General features: G+C 36.3%; 1 protein-coding gene across 16 annotated transcripts in view; it reads left to right on the forward strand.

Moving 5' to 3' along the window:
* Positions 1-5,087: 5,087 nt before the first annotated feature.
* Positions 5,088-20,688, forward strand: part of BRWD3 (bromodomain and WD repeat domain containing 3) — a 154,248-nt gene continuing 138,647 nt past the window's right edge. For 10 of the 16 annotated variants that reach the window (XR_014075866.1, XR_014075868.1, XR_014075869.1 and 7 more), the window contains exons 1-6: positions 5,088-5,311; positions 5,438-5,496; positions 5,700-5,729; positions 6,134-6,193; positions 17,621-17,771; positions 19,436-19,534. Coding sequence is in view for 5 of the 16 variants with exons in the window: in XM_081565933.1 (XP_081422059.1) it covers positions 5,281-5,311; positions 5,438-5,496; positions 5,700-5,729; positions 6,134-6,193; positions 17,621-17,771; positions 19,436-19,534 (430 nt within the window). In the remaining 11 variants the exon portion in view is untranslated. Of the gene's footprint in view, positions 5,312-5,437; positions 5,522-5,699; positions 5,730-6,133; positions 6,194-17,620; positions 17,772-19,435; positions 19,535-20,688 lie in introns of all 16 variants that reach the window. The other 6 variants (XR_014075867.1, XM_081565936.1, XM_081565930.1 and 3 more) reach the window with 1 other exon arrangement.

The following is a 20,688-nucleotide window of genomic DNA, read 5'->3' on the forward strand; positions in this document are numbered from 1 at the left end:
CCCAATGACTGGTATTCTTGTAAGAGAAAAAAGAGAAGATTTAACACAGAGATACACAAGGAAGAAGGCCATGTGAAGCCAGAGGCAGAGATTTGACTTCATGCATGCTAAGTCTCTTCAGTGGTGTCCAGCTATTTGTGACCCTATTGCTGGTAGCTCGCCAGGCTCTTCTGTCCATGGGATTCTCCAGGCAATAATACTGGAGTGAGTTGTCATGCCCTTCCCCAGGGAATCTTCCTGACCCAGGGATCGAGTCCACATCTCTCTTAAGTCTCCAGCATTGGCAGGTAGGTTGTTTACCACCAGCACCACCTGGGAAGTCTGAGATATGAGTTAGAGGCAACCATAATTTCCAGGAATGCCAGGAACCATCAAAGCTGAAAAAAGGGTTCTTCACCAGAAATTTTGAGGAATTCTGGCCTGGTGACAGTTTAATTTCAGACTTCTGGCCTCCAGAACTCTCATAAAACAAGTTTCTGTTATTTCAAGCTGCCCAGTTTGTAGTATTGGGTTAAATACCACAAAAGGTTTGTTTGGTATTTTCCTTAATATGGCTCTCATAGTGCTTAGTTGTCTTTAACTTCATTTGGAACAATTTTGTTAGATTGTATTGCAATGGCTGTCATATCAGCATGAATTTAAAAAAAAAAACACATCAAAATACGTGAATTTTTGTGTAGCCATTTTAATATTGAAGATGGAAGAGAAAAAGCAACATTTTCAGCATATTATGCTTTATTATTCCAAGAAAGGTAAAAATGCAACTGAAACATACAAAAAGGATTTGTGCAGTGTATAGAGAAGGTGTTGTGACTAATTAAATGTGTCAAAAGTGGTATGCAAAGTTTCATGCTAGAGATTTCTGGTTGGAAAACACTCCATAGTCAGGTAGACCAGTTGAAGTTTATAATGATCAAATTGAGACATTAATTGAGAGCAATCGATGTTAGACAACACAGGATATAGCTGACATACCCAAAATATCCAAATCAGGTGTTGAAAATCATTTGCACCGGCTTGGTTTTGTTAATCGCTTTGATGCTTGGGTTGCAGTAAGTTAAGTTGGGGGGGGGATGGGGACATTCTTGACTGTTTTCACATATGATTCTCTATTGAAAGGTAGCAAAAACATTCCATTTTTAAAACAAACTGTGACCAGTGATGAAAAGTGGATACTGTACAACAATGTGGAATGGAAGAGATGGTGGGGAAAGTGAAATGAACTACCATCAACCACACCGAAGGCTGATCTTCATCCGGAGAAGGTGATGTTATGCATATGGTGGGCTTGGAAGGGAGCCCTCTATTATAAGCTCCTTCCAGAAAACCAAATGATTAATTCCAATAAGTACTGCTCCCAATTAGACTAACTGAAAGCAACACTTAATGATAAGCATCTGGAATTAGCAGAAAATGCATAATCTTCCACCAGGATAATGCAAGACCGCATGTTTCTTTGATGACTAAGCAAAAACTGTTCTAGTTTGGCTGGGAAGTTCTGATTCATCCACTGTATTTACCAGACACTGCACCTTCAGATATCCATTTAATTTCAGTCTTGACAAAATTCTCTTAATGGAAGAAATTTCAATTCCCTGGAAGACTGTAAAAAGGCACCTGGAACAGTTCTTTGCTCAAAAAGATAAAAAGTTTTGTGAAGACGGGATTATGACGTTACCTGAAACATGGCAGAAGGTAGTGGAACAAAACGGTGACACACTATTCAATAAAGTTCTTGGTAAAAATGAAAAATGTGTCTTTAATTTTTACTTAAAAATCAAAGGAACTTTTTGGTCAACCCAATAATTTGTTATGGCAGCCCTTGTAACTAACACAACCTATCAGGTAAACATTCCTGACTCTCTACATAAATTCACATTTGTTTTAATTTGTAAAAATTTCCTTCTCCTCCCAATTAAGCCTTTAGCTACAGGGTTAAAACTTTAGCCACAGGTGATTTTTTTTTAATAATTTTATTTATTTATTCATTTTTGTCTGTGGTGGGTCTTCTTGCAAAACACAGGCTCTAGGGCATGTGGCTTTGGTAGTTGTGGCTCCCAGGCTCTAGAGCACAGGCTCAATAGTTGTGGCACATGGGTTTAGTTGCTCTGAGGTGTGTGGGATCTTCTTGGATCAGGGATCGACCCTGTCTCCTTCACTGACAGGTGGATTCTTTACCACTGAGCCACCAGGGAAGCCCCACAGGTGATTTTAATTGCAACAAAATAATTCAAAGCATTAGCCTTTAGCCTTATTCTAAAAAATAGATGCAGGGATTCCCAGGTGGCTCAGTGGTAAAGAATCTGCCTGCCAATGCAGGAGACAGCAGGTCTGATCTCTGGGTTGGGAAGATCCCTTGGAGTAGGAAATCAAAACCAGCTCTAGTATTCGTGCCTGGAAAATTCCATGGACAGAAGAGCCTGGCAGGCCACAGTCCATGAGGTGGCAAAGAGCTGGACATGACTGAGCACATTATATTATATACTATGTCTTCTATATTTTTTTTGTTCTCATTACACCTTATTAGGTAATTCCTCATTATTCCAATCTTGTTATTGTTTATAATTTTGTATCTTAAACTTTTTCTATTCAAATTACTGTGTGCTTTTTCTCTCCAGTGTGCACCCAGATTGATACTGAGGATCATGGAAATAACAATGCCCTATAAAGTTTGAAATATGACACAAATATATTCACATTACTTTTACAGCAGTTCCTTTTAAGTGGGATGGCAAGTACTATTACATTTTATACATGAAGAATATGTAAGTGAGTTGTCCAAAGTCATACAGTATTTTTATCATTTGTAAAATGCAGATAACAATAGAAACTACCTTCTAGTGTCATTATAAAGATTAAATGAGATAAATTTGTAAAGTGCTTTGTACATGGTAATGGCTTTAATGTTAACTGTTATATACATTATACTTGATCTGTAAAATGTATTCAGTCTGGTGTTTTGCTGAGCTACTTGCAATCACTTATATAGGTCTTATATATTTTTGCAATATCTAATTTTTTTTTAGTTAATGGCATTTGTCTTATCAAGTACTGTAGCATAATGACCTAAGACAGACCTATCATATCACTTATCTTGTGTGGTTCTCTCTGAAGGGAAAATAATGGCCAGAGTGAGAGCTAACCAAGGTATGCTAAGTTTATGTCAGTATGATGTAATTCTAGGCCCACTGTGGTCACTGGCTGAGCTCTGTGGGAGGAAATCAAATTTCTAAGAATCTAGCCCTAACCTTATAAGGTGAACCTTCAAATCGGAATATTTCTTTGTAAATAGTACATGTAGCTTAAACAGCATTTCTGGTCTCATCAGGTTCAGCTTCCATTAAGTACATTTTGGTCAGGGCTTGAGGTGGGAACATGACATTACATAAGAGAAAATAAGAGCCTTGATGAACGTTAAAGAGGAGAGTGAAAAGGCTGGCTTAAAACTCAACATTCAGAAAACTAAGATCATGGCATCTGGTCCCATCACTTCATGGCAAATAGATGGGGAAACAATGGAAACAGTGACAGACTTTATTTTTTGGCATTCCAAAATCACTGCAGATGGTGACTGCAGCCATGAAATTAAAGCTATGACCAACCTAGACAGCATATTAAAAATCAGAGACATTACTTTGCCAACAAAGGTTCGTCTAGTCAAAGATATGGTTTTTCCAGTAGTTATGTATGGATGTGAGAGTTGGACTATAAAGAAAGCTGAGCTTAAAGAACTGATGCTTTTGAATTGTGGTGTTGGAGAAAACTTTTGAGAGTCCCTTAGACTGCAAGGAGATCCAACCAGTCCATTCTAAAGGAAATCAGTCCTGAATATTCATTGGAAGGACTGATGTTGAAGCTGCAACTCCAATACTTCGGCCACCTGATGTCAAGAACTGACTCATTGCAAAAGACCCTCATGCTGGGAAAGATTGAAGGCAGGAGAAGGGGACGAGAGGATGAGATGATCGGATGGCATCACTGACTCAATGGACATGAGTTTGAGTAAACTCCGGGAGATGGTGATGGACAGGGACGCCTGGTGTGCTGCAGTCCATGGGGTCGCAAAGAGTCAGAAACGACTGAGCGACTGAAATGAACTGAAAGAGAAAATAGGGAAGAAGACTGTTCATTATACGTGTCAATTACTCTACAAATCCTTTTTATCACTTAAGAGTTCAGTAACCAAATACTGAAAATCAGTATTATACTAAGAGTTTGGCGTTTTATATTAAATAACAAATGTTGCCCCAAACCTGTAAAATACCTTGCATACAGATATGAAATAATGCTTAAAAACCCATGGTTAACGTAAAAATATTTTGGCAGTATTTGAAGACACAACTGAAAATTATCCTATACGAAAGGGACAGATATGGCACGTGTTAAACTTTCAGAAGTGGAAAAATAAAATGCTTCTTGTCTGACAGCAAATTCTTCCTGAAATATTTATCAGAATCAGGGGACATTTGATAGCTGCTCTTTCTCTGTAACAATATGAGCCCTGCCCTCTGGACTGCTAACTTTTCATCTGGTACAAAAATCATTTTAAAGAAAAACAAGTGACCACGAAGTAGGGGATCCTTCTCTTTCTCAGTCACAAGATCCTTTAGCGGCTAACCTCCTTTCTTTAGAAGAGAGGCAAAAAAAATAAAGCCTCTTTGGTGCCGTGAGGAAATCTAAGAAAGAAGCTGAGTCAAGTTGGCTCCTCACAAGTCCCTCATCACAAAGCCAGAGGGAAAAGTCCTTAACAGGAAAGGACCTGATTGCTCTCACAGGAAGGGCAACGGATTCACGAGCTCGCGGAAGGGAACGTCACCACCGAGTTCTGCGGCGGCTGCCAGAGCGTCGGCCATCAGTTAGCACCTCCCCTTCCTTCTGGAGCAGTAGCTAGGCAACCGTGGCCATCTAGGAGAGAGGAGGACTGGCGGCTGCGTTAGTGCCCCTGGTGGCGAACAGGAGCGCTGCAGTTACCTCTTACAGTTTTTACCCTCCCCTCTCTCCACCCCCTTTGCCCCCGCCCACCCCTCCGCCACTTCGGCTCCTCCCTCCTCTTCTCTCTCTTGCTCTCCTTCCTCCTCCGCCTCCTCAGCTCTTGGGCTAGAATATCTATGGGTCGAAACGTGATGCGATGAATCCGAGAAAGACCGAAACTGGGACGCGGAGTGCGGCGGAAGCGGCGGGACTCCTGGGCATGGGGGCTTCACCACAATAGAGACAGCGCCCCCACTCTCTCCCGCCAGCCCCTCTGGAGCGAAGCCCCCAAACCCCCTCAGGAAAAGGATGGCGGCGGCACCTACCCAGATCGAAGCCGGTGGGTGGCTGTGTCCGGGGTTTAAGAGGATGGGGGCTTAGCGCGGCGGCTGTCAGTTTCTTTTGAAAAAGCTTCTATTTCTCTTTGCCTCCCTCTCAACCTCTCCCCCCCCCTCCTCTTCCTCAGAGCTGTATTACCTGATCGCTAGATTCTTGCAGTCCGGACCCTGCAACAAATCCGCTCAGGTGAGAAGGGGAAGGAGATCTGGAAGTCTTGGGGAATGGTCCCATTGGGGAAATCGAGGCAGCAGAGTGTGCGGTTTCGTTGTGGTTGAGGTAAAGGCCGGCCTTGAGTAGCTCTACAGTCAGCGGCTGGGTTCGAATTGGGGAGGGAGGAATGGGTGATGGCCCGAGCTGCTCGTCATAATCTGTGTTTCCCTTTTGCTCAGGTGCTAGTGCAGGAACTCGAGGAGCATCAGGTACGTGGCCCCTTTGGGAAGAGGTGGGTAGGGTTTGGGTGAGACTGGAGGAAGGGGAGGGCAAGTAAGGGGCGGAGGGCAAGGACTGGGAGGGAGCCTTGGATCTGGGCACTCATAGCTGTTGCTACAGGGGTGAACCGGCTTCTTCCCTCAAAGGGGGCGGATATCTCTGGGGTCCTAACTCACCCCATCTTTAAGCCTGTGGGAGGTGGTTTTTCAGGATTTCCTCCTCCTCGGCCTCCTTCCCCCCACACTCGTCTAGCTCTGAGACAACAGCTATCAGGCCAGAGAAATAAAGACGCCAAGGGTCGAGGACCCGGACCCAAGCTGGGTCGGATTGATGCGGAGCAGAGGCTTGGCCTTTATCGTTGCCCCCTCCACCCTTTCTTTTTGCCGGCCCCCAGCTTATTCCGCGCCGCTTAGATTGGGAGGGGAGAGAGCACCGAAGAAGCTTCGAGGATCTGGTGAGTAAAGTTTTCATTTCAACTCAACCCAACTCTTTCTTCACTCCCTTTCCACCACCTTGTACCCCCAACCTACCCCCGACCTTGCTACCGACGCGGCTCTAGAGCTCCGTGCTGAGCCGAAGAACGTCCCTTCCCCCCTCTTGCCGAGTCGGAGAAAGGGTATCTTGCCCTCCCCTTGGCCACGTTTGTTTCCACCCGAAAACTTTGAAGAATGTGAGTTGGTTATCACAGATGCCGTATTGTGGTTTATAAATATGTTACAAACATCAGGAAAGGCCCATTGTAGGAGGAAAAAGGAGAGAAACCCGGGGTTTATCTTAGGGCACGTACCAAGGACTGACGCTGGCCAATGACAGCGTTGGTAACAGCCGGGAGTTCCGGATTAGTGGAAGAAAACTGGTTTCTGGTTGGTCCTGGCTTAAAATACGGGAACTGAGGCCAGGCTTAGCCTTTTTTTTTTTTGGTGGGGGGGTGAGCAGTCGGGCGGCACGGCGAAGGGGCTTCCGAAGGGGAATTGACAGACCCAGAACTAGGGAAAAACGGCACAATAAAAAATAATAGGGAGCATCGAGCTAATTCCAAAATTTGCCAGGTTTAGATAATCGACTGCGGAATAATAGCATAATCGTTGTATATCTCAGATTTTAGAAAATAGCTTTAGTCATTATTAAATCGCGTTTGTGTAGTTAAAATTTCACTAGATAAGAACTATAGATTATGCGTTTTTTGAGGACTAATGAAACACGATTTGAGATTTACAAGGAGAAACCAATGGTTTTTAAAAATTTAAAATATAATATACTTTAGTAAAGGACCAAAAGCATTGGATTGACTGTTGTTTGTCTTATGGATATGATTCATAGTGTAAATGCACCTTCTGTTTGTCATTGACACACACAAAAAGGTGATCCTTTTTATTTGGGGGGGCGGAGGATGTTACCTTGTGTTATCCACTGGCACGGTCAGTTGGAAGGAAATGGTAGGAGAAAGGTATGATGTTACTAAAATCTAAATTCAGCTACTTTTCCTTCTGATAAGATCCCAATGGAGGAAAATTAAAGAAAGTTGGAGGGATATGGTAGACTCTAAAAATAAATAACATAACTAAAGTTTGCTTTCAGCAAGACAATATTTAAATTACTTTGGTGTTCATTTGATTTTTCTTTGTATTAAATTACAAGAATGAAGCCATGCTAATTACTGAATCTCAATTTTTTAGTTTTGCAAAGAACAGGAAATGGTATAATACTTGCGATAAGGATAAACTCCATCATCTGTACTATTATTAATGGCAAAAATTCTCAGATGGATAAAAATTATTTCTGAAAAACTGCATGTATTTCCGGTTTATTTAATTTGTAGTCAGACCTTTTTGTTGGACTGAAGTCCTGCCAAAAAGGCAAAAACAACAATGCCTACCAATATGTTTTAACACTTCATGACTAATGTGGTTTTGAAAATAGTGCTTCATACTAAGGTGTATCGACAAATTTTTTGGTTAACATTTATTTGTCTCTAAGTGTATCATTTTAAACAAGTAGCATTTTTTTAAAAGGAAAACACTTTTTAAAATTAACTTGATGTGGTAAAAAGTAAATGAGCATCAAAATTATTAAAAATACAGTCTTCTAACCACACACACATCTACACACAAACACACAGAAAAACAAAAAACTAAAAAAAGCCCAGTTTACTAGACTTCCTTTCCTTATATTGTAAAGGCATATTTTCATGTATTTGCAATCAGTATCCACTTCATGCTTTATATTTTCTTAACACTTTTACATATACTTATCTATATTTGAATAGCTATTGTTATTTTAATGGCAAGGAAAGATTCAGTTTTATTTAAGTTTCTGTGATTAGAACTCAATTGCTAGTTGAGCATTTGGGTTACTTGCAGTTTTTCACTAGTATCTTTGCATAGTTAAGTAGTCATTCTGCTTTTCCCCCCTCTTATTCCCCAGTTGTTTTCCTAGGCTATATTTCTGAAGTGGAGTTATCAGGTCAGGGGTCTCATCCATTTTATATATTATAAAATTGCTCTCCAGGAGATTGTACTAATTTATAATCTAACCATCTAGATACTTAGAATGAATTTTTAAAATCTTTTGGTGGCTTTAACAGGTGAAAATAATCCTCTTTATTTTATTTATTTAATTAGCTCTTTTCTCTGTTAGTGAGGCTTTAACTTTAGCAAGTTATTTTTTAATTATTGTTAATCCATTTGTATATTCCTGTGTATACTTTATTTTCACCTTTACTTTTTAATTTATTGTTTTTATAATTCCTTATACATTTTAAATTTTTATATACACAGAATTTCTCTATTAATATTATCCTTAGTTTAGATAGTGTTATCTTTTTCGTTTTTAACTTAATTTTTATTTTGTACATATAGGCTTTTATTTTTCCACACCAGGATCCAATTTTTCTAGGGATAATACATTTTGATAATATGGTTTTATTTTTAGTCATATGTCTGTTCTCTACCTATAGATTTCTTTGTAAGGGGAGATGAAGCAGAGCTGAATGAGAATTTGAACAGAAGGAAAATAAGTGGCTGAGAACTGAGTGTGTAGTGTTACATTGATTGCTAGTTCATCAGTTGTTGATAAAAATGATTTCAAATCTGATGTGAGATTTTGAGTGGCTTCATTGTAGGAGAGATGGATTTTTTCTTGGGGTATTTTTTAAAGTGCTGTTAGAACAATGGATTTAAATGGTGTGATTTTGATTTAGCTACATATTTTTGATTGAAATTTAAGACAAAGTGTTATTAATTAGTATAACCTTATATGTTAAATTATATTGCAGAATTTCAAACTTAAAATGTACTGGGATATTAAAAGGAAAGAATACAAATGCATAATGAAGAGGCAAAGGAGTATAAACAAGGATATCAAAATACTGAATTGAAGTTGCATAGTCATGTATACTACATACTTGAAACAAAAATCCTGCCTTTGTGTCCATATGTATATTTTTAATTGAATTGTAAAAAACTATACTGCTTAACTTGATTTATCCAGAAGAATATTAAGATAATATGTTGGGTTTCTTCAGCACCTATTACTACTGTTACTATTACATAGTCTAAAAATCCCTCTTTTTCTTTCTTAAATCTGATTTAGTGTTTTACTTATAATTTGGAACACCAGGAAAGGTGCTTTTTTTGTTAAACCTACTTGCAGCCAAATATCAACATGTTAGGATCTAAAGTGCCTTTTAAAAATGAGTCTTGGTGAAATGTTTGTCAGGATATATTGAACTGTAACATTTTTGATTATGACATTAGAAAATTCTAAATTAATTTTCAGAGTTTTGTAATGATACAGGGAGAGATTTGAAGTCAGGGTGTTTGTTTCTGAAATTTGATCTGAGTATTTTTCTTTATTTCTGTTGACTTATTTACAATATAATAGAATTAGATTTGCTTCTTACTTCTTAAGGTAGATAATTTAAGTAATTGCAAATGTCCTTTCCTTTGTGGTGACCCTGTTGAATTGTTCACTATTTTATTGCTTCCTCCTTGGAGCTTTACTGGGGATGATCATTGGGAATGACAGAGCAGTGAGGAGGGTGTGTGTGTGTGTGTGTGTGTGTGTGTGCGTGCGTGCGTGTGTGCGTGCGTGTGTGTGTTTAAATGAATCGTTTTTGTTAATATACAAAAACTTACATATTGGAAAGATGACTTGGAAACATTTTTAAAGACATACCTTAAGATTTTTGAATCATTTTGTGGGTACTTCTATCATAAGACTGAACCAGAGACATAATTATCTTTAGATGTGGTGTATTTTTACATTTATTCAGCATTTTTTATCCATAGAATTGAAAGCACCAATTAATGCTTACATTTGGAGTGGCATAGATTGTATTGCCTTTGTTTTATATGGAAAAGACTTGAAGAAGTTTTATGCTATTTTAAAAAAAAAGAAAACTTTATCAAGATTTTAATCTTCACTCGTATCTTTAAAAGTAATACATCTATGGTGATATATGCCATTATAAGAATTTACACCTGCATTTAACATATTTGAGTTTAAAAATGTTTTCACATTATCTCATTTGATCCTCACCAACTGCTTTAAAATACCATATTTGAATTCCAGACATACCTGTATTTTTTTCTCCTCTTAACCAGCTCTTTTTCTCTAGTTACTAGTAATAGCTTAAATTGTCTAGTAGAACTGTAGAATGATCTTTGAGTGCTAGTAGCATGGTTATTGCATCTCTAAGTGTGGAAGCAATTTAAGCATGTGTGACTTATTAACTGTTATGTGAACACACAGCCATAGTTAGGAACAGAATGCATCGTGGGAAACCAAAAGGCATGTGCTGCTTGACCCCCTTGTGGATATAATGCTAACTGACAGGTATGGCAGACAGCAATCAGTGTCTGGAAACTGGTATTCTTCGCTACTGATTTGCTTGAGCCACATCAGTTTTAGCTATTCATCTGGATTGATCCTTGGCTTTTTCCCCCCACACTTGGGCTCTAGGAATACATTTTTAGTGATTAAAATCCCTTTGGAGATTTCTCATCAGTCCTAGGAAAACTGGTATCTCAGTACAAATGAGATGGTATTAAGGAAATGAAGAGTGTAAGAATTTGGATTGGGTGAATGTTTCTTATAAAATTTTGTCCCGAAAGAACCTTTGTGACATTGACTATTAAATTTAGTTTGTGTGTTTTTGTTAAAGTTTTACTGATGTTGGTTAATGATTGATTAATAAATTTTTTGTAGTGATTAAATAATTAAATTAAATTAAATTAAATTAATTAAATATTTAATTAAATAATATAATTTTTTATAGTAATTTAATGTTTGTGTCATATTTTAGAAATGCCTTTAACATGTTTCAAATAGAATTTTGTGGGTAGTAGAAAAGGCCATAATATTTAGCCTGGGAGATAGCCATTACTTGCTGCACCACCCTGGGCAAGTTACTTAACCTCTCAGAGAATCAATTTCTTCATTTATAAAATAAGAACCCTTACCTGTTTTGCAAGGTTATGTGGACCAAATGAGTTAAATATGAAAGAATGCGAATGAGTGCAAATAAGTTGGTTAATACATTTTACTATATTTTAAAAATAGAACAGAAAGTTTGAATGGCCAGCATTAAAATCTGAAGAACTATAACTCCAGAATTTATGTTTTCTTAGCTAGCTAATTATCACTACCCAATCTTCCTAGTAATTTTTTTATAAGGTAAGGGGAATATAGAATAGTAACATTAAAAAAAGAGCATTTAGAAAGTGTCAGAATTGAGCCCAAAATGAGTGTTTTTGAAGTACATCTGTGTTAACTCAAAGAATGATCATTATGTCAAAAGATATTTAGTGTTATTTGCATTTTTATGAATTACAGAAAATAATTCAGTGTAATACTGGAACAGTATTCACTGATTTTTAAGAAGTGGGAGGTATATTTTTTTCATGTCTTGCTGCAGGGGTCCTCAACCCTTCTGGTTGATTTCCTCTTATCCTAATCTTATTTTCTACACATGATTGATAATTTATTTCTTGTACTTTATATTACCTTATTGAAAGTGTTTTTCTTATGCCTTTTAGTACCTACCATGGCACTTTATAACTAGCTAGTTCTTATTTGTTCAATTTTCTTAACTTTTTAAAAGCGTGTTTCATGGTATATACTTTTTACATATACTAATCTGCTAGCTGGTATGGAGTTCTTTTCATTGGACCTTTCTCTCCTGAGAAACTTCTAGAATGTGGGTGGGTCCCTAGATCTTGTCTTGATATCATCTGACCTCAAGGTTATAGTACTTTTAGTACTTTCTTGAGGCAGTATAACCCAGAGAATACTTGAGCCCTAGGTGTATTGCTCTGCCTGTTTCATTCCTGAGGAAATCTTAAAACTAATAAAAAGAAAAAGGTGCTATGAACAATGATTCATATTTTCAAAAGAAAGTGATAGGAAGTCGTAACACTGTAGCCCACCCTGTTAACCAATGATATTACTATAGTGGGGAAGCCTGTTTTCTTTCCTTTGCTGCCCAGTTTTTCATTTCTCCTTCAAATCCATCAAACGTTAAAACTAATTTTTTAAAATTATAAAGGTAATATTGGATTACTGTAGACATTTATATTTTACTGGAATGTATCAGGCAGAAAATAAGCTATTAATTTTTAATGTTCTCTTTCATTCTTCTTTTTTGTACAAGTATGTGCATTTTTTTTCTTCAAAATCAGATGGTACTCCGGATATTGTTTGATTTTTTTTTTTAACTTAATGTTGTGGAGGTGCATCTTAAACCTTGAGGAGATATATGTACTAGGCACTGTGCAAAGTGTTTTCTTTTTGCCTGGAATGCTTTCTCTTTGTCTCTCTTGTTAACTTTCGCTTAGAATCCAGGTGTGAAATTGGACATGAACCCCTACGCCCAGGGTGAATGGGGTACTGTACTTGATTCCTTTAGCTCTCTATACTAAACCTCTGGGCACTTGTAGATTTGATTTGTTTCTATCTACTAGTTTTCCCAACTCGGACTATGGATTCTCTTAGGGCAGCAGTTTAATCTTTCATTATATCCCTATACTTCAAACGTCTGAATAAATGAATGCCTAAGTGAATGGTTTTGTTTTTGTTTTACAAATAATATTAAGTAGCTATCATTACTCCCTGTTTTACAGATGAGGGAGCTCAGAGTCAGAGAGGCTGAATAACTTTGCAGGTCACATAAGTAGGAGCCTGGGGATGCTGGAAAAATTCAAATCCAAGTCTTTTCTACTGTATCACACTCCCAAAAGGAGTGACAGCTAGTCAGTTTTAGAACCTGAGTAATTCAGTCTCTTAGACTTAAGAGTACCATGCTTATCTTAAAGCCTTGCTGTGTTTTTCAAAATCTGTTTCGTTTTCTGTCCCTAGATATCAAAAAGTCCTGTGATAAACTGTGTATGTGCTTTTTCTCTTCCCCCTCCTCCACCAGAAAAAAGAACATTTTAAATCTCAGATAAAATGTTGCATTTTGCTTCTTCAGCATATGTTCTCAGTTTCATTCTTCATTTTTCCTGTGTAGTCATGATTTTAGTTAGAAAACAAGATACACAATTCTGTTTTCTTCGTTTTTTAGTTACTTGTCTGATCCTATTATTTCAAAACGCCAAAGTAAAAATACTGTCATGGCCATCTGAAAATTAGTATTTCAAATATAGCTCTTGGTGCAGGCCTGGCCCTCTGAGATTAGGGACCCTTTGTGTTTTATTCATTGCCCAGCTGGATTTCTTTTAACTAATTATGACTAGTAGGATCTCTCTGGTCTTCTCAGTTGTCATAATGATTCTGAAGTGTGGTAATTTCAGTTGTTAGATTTGCTCTTTAGGTCAGCCAGTCTTCCTGTTAAGAAGGTTTATAATCTAGGCTTCATTTAATTTCTTTCAGTTTATTCAGATTTATAGTTTTAATTTTCTGCAGTCTTTGTGTTAATTACCTTCATTTTTCAGCTGCCTTAATGGGACAGTAATAGAAATAACAGTGGACCCAGATTGCTATCCATTTATTGTGACCATTGGACATCACTTCTCTGAATCTGTTTTTCCTACTCAGATGTGGAATTAAGTTAATTATATTTAAGGATCCTTCCAGTTCAAAAGTTTTATAATGTAACTCTTTGGAGTTTTTTTTACAAAATAATACAGAAGTTTGTATTATACTCTTGAATTGTGTTTTTAGAGAATGGTTTTCTTCTTCCAATCTCAAAGCACTTGTCCTATTACATGTTGATCATTATATTCCAGAAAGATAAATTTGGTTAAATAATTGAAATTAGAATGCTTTGAGATTTAATCAAAAATGGCTTTTAATAAGGCATTAATTTCATAGAATATTTTTAATACATACTTTTGCTATTATATTTTATTATATATTGCATTATATTCACATGTAATTCTAATATAGAATTTTTTAAAAACTTAGAACTGTAATGTACTAATGTAATGTACTATCTACTAGTGTAGATAAGAGTTCTTATGTTTAAAAAGATCACCTTTAAGAAATTCCAGCTTTAATCAAAGAACATGGGTTGAAGTAAACGTTTATACCACTTATAAGTCCTGAAGTTTGATTTAGAAGAAACTATTATTGCAAGAACTGTGCTGATAAAGTCTGGAAGCCTGCTAATGTTATTTAAAGGTGAAGAGTATGTTCAAGCTCAAAAGTATTGTTATTGCCATTGTGTTGATAGAATCTATGTTCCTCTAGTACTGTTTTATAATCAAATTTTTTTTTATTTTAGAGGAATGAATTTTTGAATGGCACTGCCTAGAAGTTGAGTAATTTTTCTGTTGTATAGGGTGAAAAGCAAACTTGTGAACTTTATTTAATAGTTTATAATGCAAGTTTTCAAGGGGAAGAATTTGAGAGTAGATGAGCCTTGTTTTAGTTGCTTAATTAATGATTCTGTGTTTTAAAATAATTACTGAGGAAATGATAAAAAGTTTATATAATTGTTGGTGCAGATGGTAAAGAATCCACCTGCCAATGCAGCAGACACACACAAGAGGCGTAGGTTCAATCCCTGGATTGGAAAGATCCCCTGGAGGAGGAAATGGCAACCCATTCCAGTATTCTTGCCTGGAAAATTCCATGGACAGAGGAGCCTTGCAGGCTACAGTCTACAGGGTCACAAAGAGTCAGACAGAAATGAGCGTGCACATGCACACCTGCGTGCACACACACATACACACACACACACACACCTGAAAATCAAACATCGTTTTTTTTTAAAATTTGTTTTCATTATTTATTTGGGTGTACACACACATCCGTCTTAGTTGTGGCAGGCAGGATCTTTGATCTTTGTTGCTGCATGCTGGATCTGTAGTTGTAGCATTCAAACTCTTAGTTGTGGCATGTGGAAACTAGTTCTGACCAACGGTCAAACCTGGGGTCTTAGCCACTGGACCATCAGGGAAGTCCCTAAACATCATTGTTTTTATAAAATGAAGTAGCTAGGGGGCCTAGGATTTCAGTTTAAGACATGATTGTTAGAATATTCAACTTTAAGTAGTAAGGGTTTATTGAAGTAAGATTGTATTTATTTATTTTTGTCCTTTTCTTACTACTTGATTCTTAATAAAATTTGTATAATCATAAAAAAGACATAAATCTAACAGGTTTCTATAAGAGGGTAATTCTAAAAATTTATATCAGAGAGCTCCTATTTTCTGGGTATATATTATTGTGTATTGCAAGTTCTAGGGTAGTTAGCTCTTTGTAACTCTTGAGATGGTAATGAAATGAGGAAAAGAAAATTGATAGAATAGAAAATGCCACTGAAGACATCAACTACCATCATGTGTAAAGCCTTCTTATAACATTTACTTGGTGGAAAATGTTAACAGAAGCGCAGTTTATACAAGAGAGTTTTTTGGGGGAAAAAGCACAAACTATTATAGATGTTAATATGCTGAATTTTAAGGCTTTTTTCTTTGTGATGTATATATTTTTAGGAGTACTAATTATATTTGTGTGTAGGCCTATTTAGGAATGCCCTCTTGTGGAGAGGATGAATTACAAACTAGGATTCTAGGATATCAGTGTCTCTGAAAAGTGAAAGTCGCTCAGTTGTGTCCGACTCTTTGTGACCCCATGGACTATACAGTCCATGGAATTCTCCAGGCCAGAATACTGGAGTGGGTAGCCTTTCTCTTCTCCAGGGGATCTTCCCAACCCAGGGATTGAATCCAGGTGTCCAACCCAGGTCTTCCACATTGCAGGTGGATTCTTTAAGGGAAGCCCATCAGTGTCTCTAGGTAACAACAAAAAAAAAATGGCTTTTAAATTGGATCATCACCTGCTTTGACTTTAATATTACTTGTATTATTTTAGTTCTATGTAGTTAATTGCTTAGAAACACAACTAGAGTTGTGTGAAATAACTGAAAGAATTTACTTGATCCTTTGTCCCAATCCAGATGCAAATAAAAAGTAATCAGATTAAGTTACCATTCTTCCTGACCGTCATGACAGTTGCGCAGGCCCCAGTGATTTGGGTAGATCAAAATTGGTTTGTGGGGGCTTCTCCGATGGTCCAGTGGTTAATACTTCCACTGCAGGAGGCATGGGTTCTATCCCAGGTCTGGAACTAAGATCCCACATGGCATGTCATGTGGCAAAAAAAAAAAGTTTTCTGAGGGGGCTTGTAAAAAATAATTGGCAATAAATAATTTTTAAAAGTCATAGTAGATCACTTATCCCCAGATCCTACATACATATTGGATCGTAATTCTTCAACCTGTGTTTCCTAAGAAAACAATCTGATAGGAGAAACATTTTTCCTCTGTGAATTCTTCTGATATTGCTTATAGGTAGACTTTGGTTTTTATTTATTCATTGATTCAGTGAACCAATATTTATCAAGAGCACACATAATCTCTTCTCCTTGTGATCATTAAGGATGATTTACAAAATTATCTTTTGTACTATATTGTTCTTGATTTGGTGGTAATATATTGATGTGTGTCTTATGTGATGGCAGGTGTATATATACACACACACACACACACACGTGTTTCTCTCTCTCTATAGCACTTATAAAAATTGGCATTGTAACTGTATAACTAGATAGATTTTAGGACCTTTTTTCAAGATGAGAATGTAGAATCCTTTTTATCTAAAGATTTTTAATATTCTAGTTTACTCTGTTTACTGTTTTAATAATTAGGTATTTGTAAAACACATCAGTAACTTTAATGCTAGCTTATATAAAAAATGGAAACCACTTTTGTTGTTTTATTGTCTCATTCCTGTCTGCATTTGTTAACCATCTTCAAAAATTGTGTTTTAAAAATGAGTTGTTGCATTGAATTTTGAGTGCATAGCTTAGTTGTTTAGAACATGGTATATAAAATTATCATTAATTTTATACTCTTTTGAAAACCTATTAGCTTTTATAGGGAAAGAGTGCTGCTTTAATTAAGCAAATATGTACTGTTAATCCTAAAGGGGCTTAAGGAGGAGTTTTATGGAAGAAATACCTTTGTTTGCATTCTTATCATTTATATAGAATCTAGATTCTCTGATTCTTGATCGGTTTATCACTGCTGATCAAGTACTAGTAGAATTTTCCTACCATCTTTGTACTTCTTTGGGCTTTAGGCATGCTCATTTTTGCTGTTTTCTAACACTTATTGTATAAGATTAACAGCTAAGCAAATGATTTAATCAAAACATGTAAAAGTAAGTTAAACTGCCGTGTCATTTACATGTTAATATTTGTTTAAATGGTGCTTAATTCTTTGTAGCTGTTTCCTAAATTTGGTTGAAGTATTAAATATTTAAAATGTTATTTTCCTTGTTGTGTACTTTAAAATTGTACTTTGTTCCATGTTGCAGCAGTTTGGTAATGTTTTTAAACCAAATTTGTTTTCCTATATTTTATTTATGCTTTTTAGGTGGCAGCCAATGCACACATTCCTCCGGACTACCTCCTTAAAATTTGTGAGCGGATTGGTCCCTTACTAGATAAGGAGATCCCTCAGAGTGTTCCTGGGGTACAGACGTTGCTCGGTGTTGGTCGGCAGTCTCTGTTAAGGGATGCCAAAGGTAAGATTTTTACAGTTTTTAGAGAAAGGAGTATTTTTATGTGAATGAAATGTTCCCAGGCTTTTCTAAATACTAATTTTCTTCTAGTGTTTGTTATCTTGCCAATCTTGTTTTTATTTTCCTAGTGTACAAGTAAATTTCTAGAGGCCTAAATGGAGCCCTTTTCTGTAAAACAGTGAATACTGTAGAGGTAAAGAATATAAAATCTCTTTGTAATCCTGTGGAATAGGGATCTCAAAAGATCACTGCTCTGATTAGTACAGTATAAATGTGTAAAATATTCTTTCATTACATTTTGGTGTTCTTAATCTTTGAGTCTTGATATTCTAATCACAAGGGGTATTTCATAACAGGTAAATGAAAATTATGATCTGTCAAGGTGTTTATATTTAAAGATATTTAAACAAAAGTATCAATCCATCATTTTTCAGTAACAATTTCTCCACTCCACTGTTTTTCAGTCTTTTACAGATTTTCCCCAAAGTTATTTTTAATTTATTAATTGATTTATGGCTGCACTGGATCTTTGCTGCTGTGTGCAGGCTTTCTCTAGTTGCAGTGAATGGGGGCTCCTCTCTAGTTCTGGTGCTTGGGCTTCTTAATACAGCGGCTTCTCTTGTTGCGGATCACAGGCTCTAGGCTGTAGGACTTCAGTAGTTGTGGCATGCGAGCTCAGTAATTGTGGTACACAGGCTTAGTCGCCCTATGGGATGTGGAATCTTCCTGGACCAGGGATCGAATCTGTGTCCCCTGCATTGGCAGATGGATTCATAACCACTGGACTACCAGGGAAGTCCTCCCCAAAGTTTTACATGGAACCCCAGTATGTAAATTATATAGATAGAATATTCTGAACATAAAAGTGTGTAATTAGGTGTTAAGGATGCCTTAGTGAATTAAATACTTCAGGCCTATCTAGCAACCAATTTATTTCTGTTTTGCTTTTTTAGCATAATGCTTTTAAAAATCCTAATTCACAAAGATAAATAAATGGTTGCATAAATGATACCAGTTTTTTATTATCTCATTTTATAATTTAAGGAAATTCTTCAGTTAGCTTGACATCTTTCAGGAGATTAGTAGAATACTTTTGTTTCAAAGTTGAATTATTAAAAATATTTCATATTTGCTTGAATTTTGACATAAACATTGAAGACAAAAAACACAACTATTTTTACTCAGTTTTCATCTGACACATAGTGTTGTTACCTGTTACAGTACTGGCAGTCACTCCATAACATGAGCATACACAAAGTACAAATTTCTGAATTTTACTGGGCATACTTGTGCTGTATTCATTTCTGTGTTTATACAGTTTTATATGAGTAGATATGTGTAAGCCTAAAGATCCAGAAGGGGACCAATATAAACTTAAAACCTTGTTAATCCATGACATATTTACATAAGATTCAAATAATGTATAATAAGAGCTTTGATTCTAGATCAGCACAGAAAATAAAATATCCTGATGATAATATGAAGGCATTGGTGTTTACCTGTCATAATATAGATTATAGCATGTTTAAACATATGTGTTATTTTTTATTGTGGTTTTAATAGTTATAAATGTATTTCAACAAGTGAAATTGAAAATAGACATTTGCTTCCGAGGTACAGTTAAAAATATTCTATTCCTTGACTAACTTTTGAATCTTTTTGTATAGACTGTAAGAGTACACTGTGGAATGGCTCTGCTTTTGCAGCTCTACATAGAGGCAGACCTCCAGAACTACCTGTAAATTATGTGAAACCTCCAAATGTGGGTGAGTAATGTCCATGTGAGTTATAAACACATTCTTGATTTGTTCCTTCCTGAACTCATTATAAAGCCAAAAATAGGTACCAGAATTAAATTTGAAATGTAAATGAACTGCTTACATTTTGAGGTGTTTCATGGTTGGTCCAGAATTTTTTAAAAGCATTTTTACTTAAAGCAAATATAATCATAGTTTTGTAAAACATGACTTTCTAAAATTTATTTTCTTTCTTCCTCTCCCCTCTCTCCCCTCCCCCTCCCTCCCCTGTTCCCCTCCTTTTCCCCTCCTCTTCCATCCCCCTCCCTTCTTTTTTCCCTCCTCTCCCCTCTCCCTCCCCTCCCTCTTAAGACCCCTCCTTTTTCTCTCCTCTCCCCTCTCTGCCTCCCCTATCCTCCCCTCCCCTTCCACTTCTCTCCTCTCCTCTCCTGTCTTTTTCTTTCTTCTTAGCAGAATCATTTCCTTTTTTATATACTTCAGGTGTTTTTAGCCATATGGAAGTGTATTTGCATATTTCTGTGCCAAGCTCAAAGATTTTACAGGAAACTATGTAAAGACAGATTTTAGAAGGAAACAAAAGTACATTTTTCTTATATCTGCTTGCCAAACTTATAATAATGTAATAAGTTTTATCTTTATTAAGAGAAAGAAATATCACCTTTCCTATATGTAGTTTACTGAAATTCATATGTCCTTTTCATATTATCCTGGGTCATCTCTGGCCAGAACATTGTAAAGAAATGCTAGTAGTGGTTCCTGAGAAGATCTAGCTAACAAAACATTTATACTAAAGTTAACTCTTGCAAAGACTGTATAGAACCAAGCAGATAGATGAGTATCTGCCCTCTGTTTTCCTATTTTCTCACTCTTCTGAAAAATTAAATTATTTTTTTTAGTGCCTAATGCCTATAGAATATGCCTTAAATTCAAATTGAAAAATAAGAATACATAATTAGCTTATAGAGTTTATTTACCCAAAGAGTTTAAATAAATTTAGACTAGAAATAATTTTAAAAATATTTAGATGAAGTCATTGATAAAAGATTCATAAGCAATATTAAGATAATTTTGGATTCTTTGATCTATATTGCCAACAGTACTCTTTGATAGCCTGGATTTTACCAGAAAAAGTAGACTACTAGGTTGAATCTAATTTGACATGG

The sequence above is a fragment of the Giraffa tippelskirchi genome, chromosome X (assembly GCF_054371585.1).
Source record: "Giraffa tippelskirchi isolate mGirTip1 chromosome X, T2T-mGirTip1v1.2.pri, whole genome shotgun sequence".
Classification (NCBI taxonomy): Eukaryota; Metazoa; Chordata; class Mammalia; order Artiodactyla; family Giraffidae; genus Giraffa; species Giraffa tippelskirchi.